The sequence below is a fragment of the Muscardinus avellanarius genome, assembly GCF_963383645.1.
Source record: "Muscardinus avellanarius genome assembly, chromosome: 20".
In the NCBI taxonomy this organism is placed as follows: Eukaryota; Metazoa; Chordata; class Mammalia; order Rodentia; family Gliridae; genus Muscardinus; species Muscardinus avellanarius.
The window spans coordinates 32,423,662-32,437,944 of NC_137806.1; the positions used below are offsets into that span (position 1 = coordinate 32,423,662).

The 14,283-nt window shown below is 51.0% G+C and overlaps 1 protein-coding gene across 1 annotated transcript in view; it reads right to left on the reverse strand.

Moving 5' to 3' along the window:
- Positions 1-8,734: 8,734 nt before the first annotated feature.
- The window catches only part of MTR (5-methyltetrahydrofolate-homocysteine methyltransferase), a gene marked incomplete at both ends in the record, with an annotated part of 66,436 nt that continues 60,887 nt past the window's right edge, over positions 8,735-14,283 (reverse strand). The window contains 4 exons of the mRNA XM_080716919.1: positions 8,735-8,821; positions 9,558-9,670; positions 11,293-11,485; positions 11,833-12,033. Of these exons, the coding sequence (XP_080573045.1) occupies positions 8,735-8,821; positions 9,558-9,670; positions 11,293-11,485; positions 11,833-12,033 (594 nt within the window). The remainder of the gene's footprint in view (positions 8,822-9,557; positions 9,671-11,292; positions 11,486-11,832; positions 12,034-14,283) is intronic.

Sequence of the window (14,283 nt, forward strand, 5' to 3'; positions counted from 1 at the left end):
TTTTATATTTCTTTTTATGACAGTACCACACTGTCTTAGAAAAAATTAATTATCGTAAGATAAAATAGGTGTTGTTTCTTAATGTGCCAAATATCACTTCACAACACGCATAAAGTGAGAAATACAGAAGATACAAATAGAAAAATAACAGAAAAACAATAAAAGTAGAGGAATTTAATAAACTTCTGTCAGTCTAAGATCAAATGGGTAAAAATAAATAAAACTATAGAAAACATAAACAATAATCTATCTTTATTCTATCAATAAGATAGATTTCATATATATATATTTCATATATATGTATATAACCCTGAACACTAATAATAGAGCATATGCTCTCATTTCAAGATTTCTCATGAAATCTTTATACCTAACTATCTATAGACTATCAGTAGTTAGGTTACCAATGAAAAGAACACTCTAAGACACTTAGCTTTTGAGTCAAAATAGAAACATAAAATGAAATCATGAATTAAAAAATGAAAAAATCATGAATTAAAAAAAATCATGAACTACTGAAAGTAGTATTTATCAGAATTTGTGAGATGCAACTAAAGCAATTATCGGTGAAAAAGTGCTTGCATTAAATGTTCTTGCCGGAAGTATTTTTAAAAATGAATTAATCAGGCCAGGGGTGGCGGCGCGCGCTTGTCATCCCAGATTTGGGAGGCAGAGACAGGAGGATCGTGGTTCGCAGCCAGCCTAAGCTACTAAGTGAGGCCCTCCACAACTTAGTGAGACCCTGTTCCAAAATAAAGAATAAAAAATAGGGCAGGGGGTGGAGTTCAGAGGTAGAATGCCCCTGAATTCAAGCCCCAGTATCTCAAAAAAAAAAAAAAAAAAAGACTTAAACATCTAAGAAACACACACACACACACACACACAGGAAAATCAGAGAAAGTGGAAGCATCTGAAACTATCAACAGAAATTAATGACTTAGAAAATGGAAGGCCAAGAGAACTAAGATATCAAAAGCTGATTCTTCTTGAAACTAACAAAGTAGACATACTGCTAGCCACCTTAAGACAAAAAGCAACGGAGCATAAATGCACAAAACTATCTGTGACTAAAGGGAATAACCGCAAACAGGAAAAGATAAAACTCTCACAAACACTGATAGATGAAAGGTATGGATTTCAAAGATACAACTTTAAAAGCTTCATCCCGGTAGAAACAAAATCTTAAAAGAGTACTCGCCAGAGAAAAATAAAAGAGTTAAGAAGCTTTTGCTCACAGACACCGCCAATCGATCAAATAAAACAACCTAAACTATTATCGACTGGGTATTGGTGTTCCTTTCTGCCCACAAAACTTGCAGGCTAACGCCCACCAGACATGGCTATAACCCGGTACTTGGGAGGCTGAGACAGGAGGATCACAGGCTCAAGGCCAGCCTCAGCAACCTAGCAAGACCCTGTTTCAAAATGAAATAAAGTCAGAGGTGAAGCTTGGCAGTAGAAAGCCCCTGGATTCAACCCCCAGTGATTCCCCCCAAAAAATACTAATGCCTAATGTGATAGAATTAGGAAGGGGGCCTTCGGGAGTGGTTGGTCACAAGGCGAAGCCTTTGTGAATGGGATTAGTGTCCTTATGAAAGGGACCCCGGAGGGTCCTCTCAGCACCTCTTTGCACAGAGAAGTGGGCAGTCTACAACCTGGAAGAGACCCTCACCGGAACCAGACCCCAGTAGCCTGGACTCAGAATTCTAGCTTCTGGGACAGGTAGAACATCCCCACCATGCAGAATCCTCAATGTCCCTCCTCCCCCTCCAACCCAATGTGCCTTTTGAGTACAAATTTAAAAGTGCTATCCAAAGCCAAACCTCACTTTTCACCTGACAAAACCCAATTATTCCTCCGCTGTCATGGATCAGAGCCCTGCCCTAATCTGGCACAACCCATCCCAAATCCGCGCTCTCCCCTCCCCTCAGTGCAAAGGGCATCGCCCGCCGCAGCCCCTCCAGCTGCTGGAGTTGGTGCTACGCCCTCGTGCGACACTCCCTGACTGTAACCACTCTCCTCCAGGTCTTTCTCTCCACCCCAAGGAACCATCTGTGCACCTGGGCAGCCTCACCCTAGTTTAAATCAAGGCAGAGCCGGGCGTGGTGGAGCACACCTGTAATCCCAGTACTTGGGAGGCTAAGACAGGAGGATCGCAGGGTCTCAGGGTCGAGGATCAGGGTCGAGGACGGCCTCAGCAAGTAGTGGGACTCTTATCAACCTAGTGAGACTGTTTCAAAACAAAAACAAAAGCCAGGTGTGGTGGCGCAGGTTTGTAATCCCAGCATTCGGAGGACTGCAGCCTCAGCTACTTAGTGAGGCCCTCTGCGACTCAGTTTCAAAATAAAGAATAAAAAAAAAATAGGGCAGGGGGTGTAGCTCAGAGGTGGAATTGGAATGCCCCTGGGTTCCATCCCCAGACCCCCCCCCAAAAAAAAAAACAGGGCTGGGGGTGGAGTTCAATCCCCAGGACCACCAAATCAAAACAAATCATGTCAGGCTCATCTCTTTTGGTGATAGGAGCAGAAGTCCTTATGCTATCTTTTCTAACTGGGAAGAATTTTTGCTTAATCTATCTGCCAGTTAAGGAGAGGAAGCACATTTATCACACTTCGGTGGCCAACCTTTGAGGACAATAATTCACATGGTAAAACATACTTAACACTGAAGTTATATTGAACTGTTCGAGTCTGTGATGACTCAGATGGCACTCGGGAATCCTACTGCTGCTTACGATATTAGGAGTACCATCAATTCTTGAATTTTAAGTCTTGGATCGGCCTCTGACCGCTGGTCCGGATCAGTGTCTGTGCCATCTAAACGCAGCGAATCTCTGAACGTGGCTGATAAAACTCAAGGCACTAGCAGACGCCCCAGCTGGTCCTCTCATGAGTTCACCCATTCAGTGAATACATTTTAAGTTCCTTCTCTGTGCCTGGCAGGATTGTTATATATATTGACGTTAACTACTACATGTGATCCTCCTCTTTCAGTACTTACAAATGGAATAGGTACCGTGCCACCTTGTGGCAGAGGTTTCTGTTTTCTTCTCCAACTTATGGGCAATCTATTTATTTATTTTGAAAATCTCAGTAAGTTGTTGAGGCTGGCCTTCAACCCGCGAGCCTTCTGTCTCAGCCTCCTAAGTACCAGGACTACAGTTGTGCGCCACCAGGCCCGGCTGAAGGCCAGGTTTAATAAGTGAAGTTTCATATGGTCTCTCTCTTGGCTCATCTGACATCTTGGGTGATAATGTACAGGGAGCGAGGAATTTTAAATCATTCGAAGTTTCCACTGACAGTTTTCCCAGTTATAAAAGACATTTTGATGCCAAAACAGACTAACACACGTACATACATACATACCCCATTCCTTCTATGACGTAACTCAGCGACTTGGGTGGTGTATCAGCCCGTGATTGGCATCTGACTCTGCTTTAAGAGGTCCACTGACTGATACGTGACTCCTCGCTTTATCCAAGACTTAGTTCATGTGGAAGTCTAATGGAGAGGAATGGAGCTCTGCGGACCAGAACCAGCCCTGGCTGTGCGGTGGTCAGCGGTCACTAGCATTTGCTGCACACAGCCCACTGTCCCCGTGGATTTTAGACGGGCATTGGGACCTGCCCAGAGCCACAGAAGCTGGAATGTGATGACCAGGGAAAGGTTTTATGTTAGACAAGTCCCTGAAATATGTCTTGGAGCAAATGGCTACCATTGCTGAGGAGTTGCATTATTTTTTAAACAACCAAGTATTTTGACACAAAAAAAATGTTTTATCCCCCTAGGATTCCTTTTTCTTCATATGCTGCTCATCTTAAAAATGAATTTTTAAAAGTAATCCATTGTACCAAGTTGAAATGTTTTAATAAATGATACTTAACACTATCTACCAAAAATAACTGGATGTTGCTGATTTTCATTGAAAACAAACACAGATTAATCAATGTCACAAGCTTGAAGATAGGTGAGCACTGAAATTCTTTCAGACAATCTGGAATACGAGGCTGCTTTCTCATGCTCGGAGTTGCTCTCCAGGTGGGAGAACAAACTGGACTGTGCTGGGGCAGCGCTGGTTCCTCGGTGGTTACAAGCTTCATTCTGACTTAACCCATCACAGAAGACATCACAGAAGACAGAGCCCAACAAGCACCACTGGGCAGTCTGCCTTTTGTTTCTTCCTTCTCACGGTACACAAAATCTCAGGGTTCTCAAGAACCATTTAACCAAGATCCTTTCTTTAGCAAAAATTAGGGTTTGTTTGCTTTGAGAGTCTCTAAAAGGCCACAGTCGCCCCCCCCCTCCGCCACCCAAGGTCTCATTCTCGGTAGCATCAGGGAACTGCAGCCAACTGAGCCCCAAATATAGTAAGTGAAAAATTCTAGAAATAAACAATTCGTAAGTTTTATATTGTGCAGCATTTTGAGCAGCGTGATGAAATTCCAGTCCCGGCTCGATCCTGCCAAGACATGAAGGGTGCCTTGGTCCAGTGTATCCGTACTCTAACAGGCTACCACCTGCTAGCACCTTCGAAGCCGTCCTGGTCATCACACTGCCATGGTATTGCAGAACTGTGTCCAAGCAGCCCTTATATCACTCAATCGCCCCAAAAAGCAAGAGTGGCAATTAGGATACATCAAGGAGGAGTAAACAGGTTAACGTTCAGAGCTTAAGGGGAAAAAAACTCAGCCAGGCATGCTGGTGCATACTGTAATCCCAGTACTTGGGAGGCTGAAACAGGAGGATCACAGGTTTTCATCAGCCTCGGCAACGTAGCAAGGCTCTCAGCAACTTAGGGAGACCGTTTCCAAATAAAGAATACAACAGGGCTGGGGGTAAAGTACGGAGATACAGTGTCCCTGGGTTCCATTACCAGTAGAGTACACACACACACCTGTACGCTGAGATCTGCAAGGATGAATCTTCTTCAAAATTATGAAAAGGATTTTTGTTCTAGTTTAACTATTGCACCCGAGATGGCAAGTTCCAGGCACAGTGTAAGAGCTTAGTTAAGATGGGAAAGGCATTACATCTGTGGAGGCGTGCAGGAAGAAGGAACACGCAGAGGGCGGGGACTCGCGGTGTTTTCAGGTGTCCATGGGGTTCCGAAATGTATTTCCCAAGGAGAAGAGGGAACTATCATACTTATGCCCACTGACCCACCCAACCCTGGCACCTGGAGCCTCCGCCCTGGCCGCCTCCTCTCACCCAGCACCTGCATACCCACCGTCCTCTCTATGGCGTTCTTCCTTTCTTCTAAGGATGTATTAGATGTACACAGTTTACAAAATGCCACACAAGATTCTGGGTTATTTCACTCTGCTTTTATTTTTAATATATTTAATACATGTATTAAATACAGCATGTTTGACAGGTATAAAAATCTATGCTATAAAGCAAAATATAGTATGTAGTAAATACCCATAACCCTCCCACCCAAGAAACAGAATATTATAACACTCAAATACTGTTTCCATTGCTTTCCATTGCTCCCTCCGGGAAGGATCGCAGAGCTTAGCATCCTGCCTTCCCTACAGTACAGTCTCACCACGTGTGCGCGCTCCAGACGGCACGGCCTTTGGTTCTACTTGTTTGAGCTCAGTGAGCAGTGCCACACCACACCAGTCCCGCGGAACTTGTTCCTCCCATTAATATTATCTGAGGCTCATCCTCAGAGAGGTGTGGCTGTCACTTGTCCACTCTCACCACACAACATCCCCAGGGCGCACACCTTGCTCATTAACCCACGCCCGTGTGCACAGACACTTCACTTTCCCCAGTTACCAATACCGAGAACATGTTTCTATGAACATACCTGCACATTCTGCACACACCGAGCGCCAGGCCTTGGTGAACACAGGGCAGAAGGCTGAAGCAGGTCGCGAGGCCGGCCGGCATTCACACTCGCGAGGCGTAACTGTTTTCTGAAGGGCCGTTGCCAGGGAACACGCACACGGGCGCTACTTCTACATCTCCAACACCCAGCGCTGCCCGGCCTGACTTTTGCAAAACTTGCAAATGTGATCTCATTGCAGTCTTCAAACTTTCCTGATCACTAATGCTGTGGAACATGTTTGTTTACAAGCCTGTGTGTGACGCCTTGTTAAGTCCTTTTTTTTAAAATAAAGTTGTGGCCTGTCGTTTCACTTAAATCGTTGGGCCTAAGTCCATTTTGGTAGTTTATAGAATCAGCTTTTCTGATTACTGCTTTGTGTCTCACGGGATTCTTTCCTGCCTTATAGTATCTTCCCTGCAAACACTGACGTTTATCTTTTTTGGACTGAAGCCCTTTACACATTTGGAACTGACTGGGGGAGACTTGAGGCAGTCACCCACTTTCTTCCCTCCCAGAGCTGGCCCTCCCGTCCCGCTCGCCTGGCAGGCCACCCCTGTGGGGCTCACGGTCACCGGCGCCACAGATGGGCCCCGGCCGCTGCACTCCACTGTTGGAAGCCCCCTCTGCACAACACCATCTCTAGGACGGAGCTCGAGATAGCACGGGCAGGTCCCCAGACCTCGTCTGCTTCGGCCTTTGTAGTCTGTGTCAACTCGGTGAGAAAGTAGCCGCCCATATTTAACACAGCTCTGCTGAATTTGCGCTGGAGAAGGCGCTGTGTCCACAGCTCGGCCCGGGACGCTCTCGGGTCTATCGCCTTTGCGTTGCTGGTCACTGAGGGCAGCTCCTCTCGGGCTCCTGACCTGCATCTTCATCTTTACCCTTCAAGTTCTCAATCAGACTTCCACTGCCTTCCCTGAATACGCCCTCCGCCCACCACAGCAGAGTGAGCGCACCATTTAAGTGCAACGTTTTGAGATGCCTGGACCAGTCCCTGAGGACCAGTCCCAGGGGCCAGGCTTGAGGCGCCGGCCGTGGGCTGGACTTGAGGAGGGGCTGTGAAGCCGGGCTTAAGGCTCAGGCTGTGGGTTGGGCTTGAGGCGCAGCTGTGGGGCATCACTCATTACAGAGCGCCCAGGGTGAGGGGAGCGGCGCCAAGGGTTCGGTGAGAAACGCTGGGTGTGAGACCACGCGTGTGCTCCTGGAGAGCTGAGCCTGTGGCCATATCTTCAAAAGAGAGGAGCCTGGGTGCAGTGACCCTTCCCCCATCACTGAAACTGCAAGACCTGAGAAGGCGATTAACAAGTGCAGAGGCGGAGGTAACTGAGAAGGTGGCCCCAAGACTCGAAGGTGACCAGAGGGTGATGTCATGGGGGAGCCAGGGTGAGGAGAGTTTTGGAGACGTGGTCAGTACTGCCCAAAACTAAAGGAAAGGAAACCTCCTGGAAAGGCCACTGGGTCAGCAGTGACAAGATCACCAGCACAAGTGCAAGTGCGCGTGAGCACATGCCGGCTAGCAGGATGATCGCTTTCCAGGCCTTTCTCCCTGCTCACTTCCAATGCACCTGCATGTCCTGGTGGAGGCGCGGCTGGCCCGCGTCAGAAATAAGGGGCGGCTGTTCCACAGAAAATGGCTCCTAATGATGCTTTTGACTAAAAGATGGCGTCTGCTTCCCAGTGGGTGTCAAATGGAGTTCTAATCCCAGAAGGAGATCCAGCATCTTCAACCCAGCCATTACCACAGGCCTTCCTCCGCTCCCCTCCCCTCCACTGACCTCCTCCTCTTTCCACGGGCACCTGCTACGAGCCACGCCCGAGGGGCTGCCTCTGAGCTCTACAGAAGCTGCCGTGAATGTTAACCGTCTTACACGCACCATCTCGCTGAGCGTGTACTTCGTGCTGGTGAGACAGAAACCAGGGCCACTGCCCTTCCTCACTCACGAGTGAGACAGCCGCGTGGAGAGCCCAGGTCATCTAAAATGTCGCACAGTCACTGAGCGGCAAAGCTGATCCGAGTCCGCCTGCATCTGACCTCCCCCTTCATGCTCTTGGCCGCTTCCCGGGATGATCCAGAGGAGCTCATCGTGCCACTTCTGAGCTGCAAGGCTTGGGGCTGGGGCAACGACAGAGGTGTTGAGCCACCCGCCAGCCTCACTCTGCAGCGGCCGTCACAGCTGGGCCGGAAACACTAGATGTCGACTGTCGTTCTGAAAACACTTGAAGACGCTAACCGCCCCTAACAGCCGCTGCCCCCAGTCCCCACTTCCTCCGTTAGGGCAGGGATCTCAAAACCGTGGAAGGACAGAACAGCTCGGAGGTGTGCGAGGCCACGCAGGGCAGTGAGCTCTGCTGGGTCTGGCGGACAGGCTGGAGTGCTTGCCTTTTGCCAAAAGGAGCTGTCAAACATGTAATCGAGCCCAGAAAACGAGGCCTTTTGGAGTGAGCCGAGGTGAACGTCCTTCCCGGTCAGAGCCTACTGCTGGAGCCACGTGGATTAAAGCGCCCCATTTCTCAGTGGCTCCTGTACCACAGCGCCACGTCTCTCTGTACACTTCCAACAGCTTCAGGCTTTCTTCAGGGGGGTGGGGAGGAATAAGCACCCTCTAGATGCAAGGTAAAAGTGGATAAAAGCAAGCTGGCTTGCTATGAAATGCAGACGACCAGTCCCCAGGGCCCGGGACACCCTCAAGGCCCTGAAGCCCCACAGCTCCTCACTCAAAGCCCCCAATACCCAGGCTTATCTTTCAAGCGCCACGGGAAGGCCGCTCCCCCGCAGCACCCCGCGCCGGTCGTCCCCAGCTGTGCGGAAGCGCAGGGGCTGGCTCGCCGCAGCTGTTCTGAAGGCACTGGGTCCTTCCTCCTTGAGGTCGGCAAGGACAGAGGAGCTTCCACAAAGAAGTTAGTCTGTATCGTATCCCAGGATGGGCCCGAGCCACTTCTCCACCTCGGCCACAGACATGTTCTTCCTCAGAGCGTAATCCTCAATCTGCAAAGGACACAGGAATCTAATCAAAACAAAGCACTTCAACAGAAGATTTTCAGGTTTTGCTAAGAAACATTAAGTACCTTCTATTTCTTGTCTTAAGAGCAATTAGATGGACACGAACACTCATCTATTTACCTGATGTCTTAAAATAGCAGGTAGAGCCGGGCGTGGTGGCGCATGCTTGTAATCCCCGCGCTTGGTAGGCTGAGACAGGAGGATCTCATGGGTTCAAAGCCAGCCTCAGCTACTTAGTGAGGCTCTCAGCAACTTAGTGAGACCCTGTTTCCAAATAAAATATATTTTTAAAAAAAGGTCCGGGAGTATAGCCGGGAGGTAGAAAGCCTCTGGGTTCCACCCCTAGTACCACCAAAAAATAAATAAATAAAAATAAATAAAACAGCAGGTAGTTAGCACCTGCTGCTTAGCAGCTGGGTAAGTGTGTGTGTGTCCGTTAGATGTTAGAGGGTAGGACTGGAGTCAGTGACAGGATGAAATAAAATTAAGATATTAACCCAAAAATGTCTGTGTTCCTTTCCCATTTTATTCTGATGCATGTTTAGAATAAATAGGTTCCACTGGCAGTTTCATAAAGGTATTTTTACTTCACTTGAGGATAATACTATGATGAAATATTTAATGATTCACCCTCTTAGATCTTCAAAACCACATACAATGTGAAGCAGGTTCTAGACATCCACAGGAAACAAAGAGGCGTCTGCTGAAGCCCAATCTTTACCTGATCCTTGGCGATTTTCCCCACAGCAAAATACTTGGACTTCAAGTTGGAGAAGTAGAGTCCGGATACCGCCGAGGCCGGGGCCATCGCCAAGGACTCCGTTAGCCTGATGCCTAGAGCGACAGGGGGCATGCGTTCACTCAGTGCTGCACACGCGCCCTGACCACTCCTGTTCAACCAGCAAGCGAAGCAAAGGTGTACCCCTAGGAGGACACGTGGCCCCTCACAGGAGCAGAGACCTGGCGAGCCTAGCAACGGCCTCCCAGATGGAGATCAAGCTCAGAAATGCAGATCTCTCATGCTCGAGGGCAGACCTGGCCAAGACCCTCCGGACGCTTCCGTCAAAAGCCCCTCGACCACCAAGGTCAGTGCCCACCAAGGTCAGTGCCGAGGCCTGCTCTGCCCGCAGCCTGGAGGCAAGAGCCACTGTCACCAGCAATGACGGCTGTGGCCCCAGGGCGATGACCTGCAGTCGGTGCAGAATGTTCCCGATAGCGCTGAGAAAGAATGATCCTCCTCCTGGGACCCAGGGACTCAAAGGGACCCTCTCAGGCCTGTCCCAAGCTGCGTGTTTTATGAACAAGGAAACAAGCACCCAAGGGCTGAGCGCCTGAGCCAAGATCACCAGCCGCTGCGTGAGGACGGGGCCACGGCCAGAGCGCAGGACCCCTGGAGGTGGGTGTTGATTCTGATGACCGAGTCAGCCCAGCTCACACTTCTTCACGCACACCTAGATCCCTTTAACGTCGTCAGCTCTGACAGCCCGACTTTAATCAACCCCACTAAAACTGAACTTAGCCTGGACCATCTCAACCATGTGAACGTGACCAGGGCTAGAACCTGCACAAGGACAGGACAACACACAGCCAGAGGACGGTGTGTTCTGCTTGGCTAAGGGTGCTGAGGCTGGGCGCCAGGCCTCCAAGCCCAGAGCTGAGGATGAACCCAGGGCGGTTAACCCCTGAGTTACATAACCGGCCTATTTTTTTGTTTGCGAGTCTGAGGATGGAACCCAGGGTCATTCGACCTCCAAGGTACACCCTCTGCTGTATTTTTTATTCTTTATTTTGAGACAGGGTCTCACTAATTGCGGAGGTCCTTACTAAGTAGCTGAGGCTGACCATGAACCATGATGCTCTGGTCTCTGCCTCCTGAATTCTGGGATTACAAGCGTAACACAACACACCTGGCTTATAACCAGCCTATTTTATTTTTTACTTTGAAATAGGGTCTTGCTAAATTGCCCAGGCTGGGTTTGAACCCGCGACCACCCAATTCCAGGTGTGGACTACTGCATTCAGCCAACATTTCATTTTCAACTATCAGAACCAAATCACAGACAAAACATGAATTACTAGACCCATCAGCAGGAGTGTTAAGGCGAAGAGACAGGGCGGCTGAGGGCTGAAGTCCTGCCAGCCGCGTGTCCACACACCATTGGCTGCAGCAGACCACATGACTACAGGTCAGCAGGCAGGGTGAAAGACCCCCACCCGGCAAAAGAGAACTGGGGCGCCTCGCCAGTGGACGGGCACGAGGAAATCACTTAGACCGACAAATCTAAGATCAAAACAACCCAGGAACGGGAGTAGAAGATGGATAAACAGTGAAATGGAGAAGGGCCAGGGTTAGGAAGGTTTCATTGGCTCCTCGGGTTTGGACGCCGTTCACACGGCACCGATTGCCTGTGCCGATAAGCCGAGTCTGCGGGGGCAAGGCCCCCCCTCCCTCGCACCTGTGGCCTCCTCGATGCCCGCCAGCCTCCACATGGTGAGCTTCTCGGTGTGGTCGGGCTGGCTGGGGTAGCCGGGCGCGGGCCGGATGCCCTCGTAGCGGAGCTTGCGCAGGTCTGGCACGCTGAGCTGCTCACAGCCGCAGTACGCCCACAGTTCTCTGCGCACCCTCTCGTGCAGCTCCTCCGCGAAGGCCTGGGGACCCAAGAGAGTGTGCTCAGGCAGGGCCGGGCCCAGCACCCCGCAGCCACCCCGCACTGAAGCGTGCGGCGCCTCCCGCCCGGGCTCAGGGCTGACCCTCAAGTGTCTGCGATCTGGTTAGCTGCCCCAGGGGCCCTGGCCCAGACTCTAGGGCTTCCAGGCCTTTTCCTGTGAGCATCCCCTGCAGGGCCAGGGACGGGCTCCCCACAGCCCCGGCTGCCCCTTCCCACGTGCGGCAGGCTGAAGGACCTACAGAAGCTGGTGCTGTTACAGGAGGCTGAGGTGGATTCCTGCTTTTAACTTCTGGGGGTGCTTTGGGGCTCAGTACCCTGCCATCGTACCTCCGCCAGCCGGTCCCCCAGCGCCTTGACCATGATGCTGCTGTAGTCGTCCCCGCCGTCCTCATGGGCCTTGCTCAGCTCCTCCACCCCAAAGCACGCAACGGCGAACAGGCCCAGGTAGTCACGGACGCCCGAATGCAGAGGGGCGATGAAGTCCGAGAGGCAGTGGTACGGCTCCGTGCTGGCAGAGTCCTTCTCGGCCTGAAATCCCACGGAGGGGGCAGAGGGGCGCTTAGCGCGTGCGTGCAAACACACACACACACACACACACACACACACACACACACACACACACACACACACAGTGTGTCTTCAGATGGAAGTAAGCTTCTGGGCAGAGGTGACGTCTCTATTGACTGCCAAGTCCCCTGCACTGAGCAGAGCTCCCAGCTCACACTGGAAACCCAATAAATAGCCGTTCAATAAGTCAACTGCTCCGGTCTGCCCCCAGAAGCCCCCAGAAGCTCCACGCTGGACCCACCGTGCTGCAGGGCTGGGAGGCGGGCAGAGGGAGCCGCTGGCCTGGGTGGGCCTCCTGAATGGAGCCCTGCCCTTCTCTCGGGGACAGGGAACTATCTCTTCCCTGCTCTTCCCTTTCTGGGGCACACGCTCTCTCCCCTTCTGACTTACACCTGTCACGAAGTGGCACCCGGCCCTCGCCAGCCATCTCATCTGGGACTTCCCCACCTCCAGAATGCAAAGCAAACAGTTTTTTACTTCCTGAATCCCCAGTCTCAGGTCCTGTTATAGCAATGGAAAATGGACGAGGTCACAAATGAAATGAGATGTTTAAAAAATGACACAGCATAACATAGTCACAAAACCAGAAAACTCGCCGGGCGTGGTGGCGCACGCTTGTAATCCCCGCGCTTGGGAGGCTGAGACAGGAGGATCGCGCAGGTTCGAAGCCAGCCCCGCGCGCTGGCTTAGGAGACCCTGTTTCCAAATAAAAATGCAAAAATAGGTTTGGGAGTGTAGCCCAAGGGCTTCCAGGAACCCCAGTACCACCAAAAAAAAAAAAAAAACCAGAAAACTCGTTCCTTCAGACACCGACCAAGTGCTTCCTGAACACCTGTGCTAGCGATGGGAACCTAAAGATCATGTATTTTAGAAAATGTTTCCCTCCCAAACATTTTTAAATGCAGATCAACATTAAGTGCCGTCCCTGCCCGTCCCTCACTCTTACCTGAGGACTGACTTAGTCAAAAAACAATCCTGTACACACTGCAGATCCCGCCCACCCACCTTGGGGTGTGCTCTCTCTGTGAATGACTAACTTAATTCTCTCCACACCCTTGTGAAGCGGGCGACGCCGTCACTCCATTCTGCAGGCAAGATACTGAGTCCCAGAGAGCTTGCTCAACAGCTCAGGCAGAGACCAGCAGGGCCAGCGGCTGGAGCCAGCACTCGGGGCCAGCACGAGACTATGTACACAGCACTGCTTTGGTCAACGTGGGGCTGCCCTGAAGTGTCAGGGTGTCTGCTGGCCGTGACAGCGAGCTCAGCCTGAAGCCTGGCAGGACAACAGTGAGCGGCGGAGAGCTGGCGGGGAGGGAGCCACCATTGCTAACGGACAGAGCTTCCAGCAGCATGGGACAGGTTGCAGCCCCACGGTTCTTTAAAAGGGACGGTGATCGGAGGCGCCAGAACCGCCCAGTGTTCAGAGGAAGGCAGCTCCTTAGAAGTAGGAGTCAGAGCAGGCGATACGCGCTCGCGGCCCGGTTCCTCTTTGCGGGGACTATCGGAGAGGTCAGCTGAGAAGCCCCTCATTCAACGCCCTAATCCAGCGCGGCGCAGACCGCCTGGAGATGCGCCTGCGCTCCACTTGGAAGCAGAGAGCAGAGGTCGACACCGGATACGGAGGATGCGAGGCGCAGCTGCAAAGGTTTTTGACTTTAGTTACAGCCCCGATTCCCTGGGAGGGAGGGGCTGGAGCCCCAGAACACTCGGCTCTGTGCCCTGTGGCATCTGAGCCCGAGGGCACACAGGTGGGATTTACTGAGCCCTGTGCCATAAGAAGGAACGTGGCTGCCTTCCCTTAACCCTTTGTGGTCCTTTCTAAGGCCCCAAATTTATGAACCCCATCAGATGCTATGATCAAAACACCTGTCATCTGGAATTAAAGAGCAACTTGTAAGGCGACACTATCGCTTTTAAAGGTCTAAAAATGGCGGCCAAGCCCGTGTGGTGGCGCACACTTGTAATCCCTGCATTTGGGAGACTGAGACAGGAGGACTGCGGCCCTCGGCCAACCTCAGCTGCTTAGTGAGTGAGGCCCTTTGCAACTCAGTGAGACTCTGTTAAATAAAAAATAGGGCTGGAGGGTGTGGATGCAGAATGCCCCGGGGTTCCATCTCCAGTACTGAAAAAAGGGCAGTCTAACGGATAGCAATCTGCCACAGCGTACTGTTAATGACTCTGGTGCATTCCGGTTCTAATTCTTGACTAGAA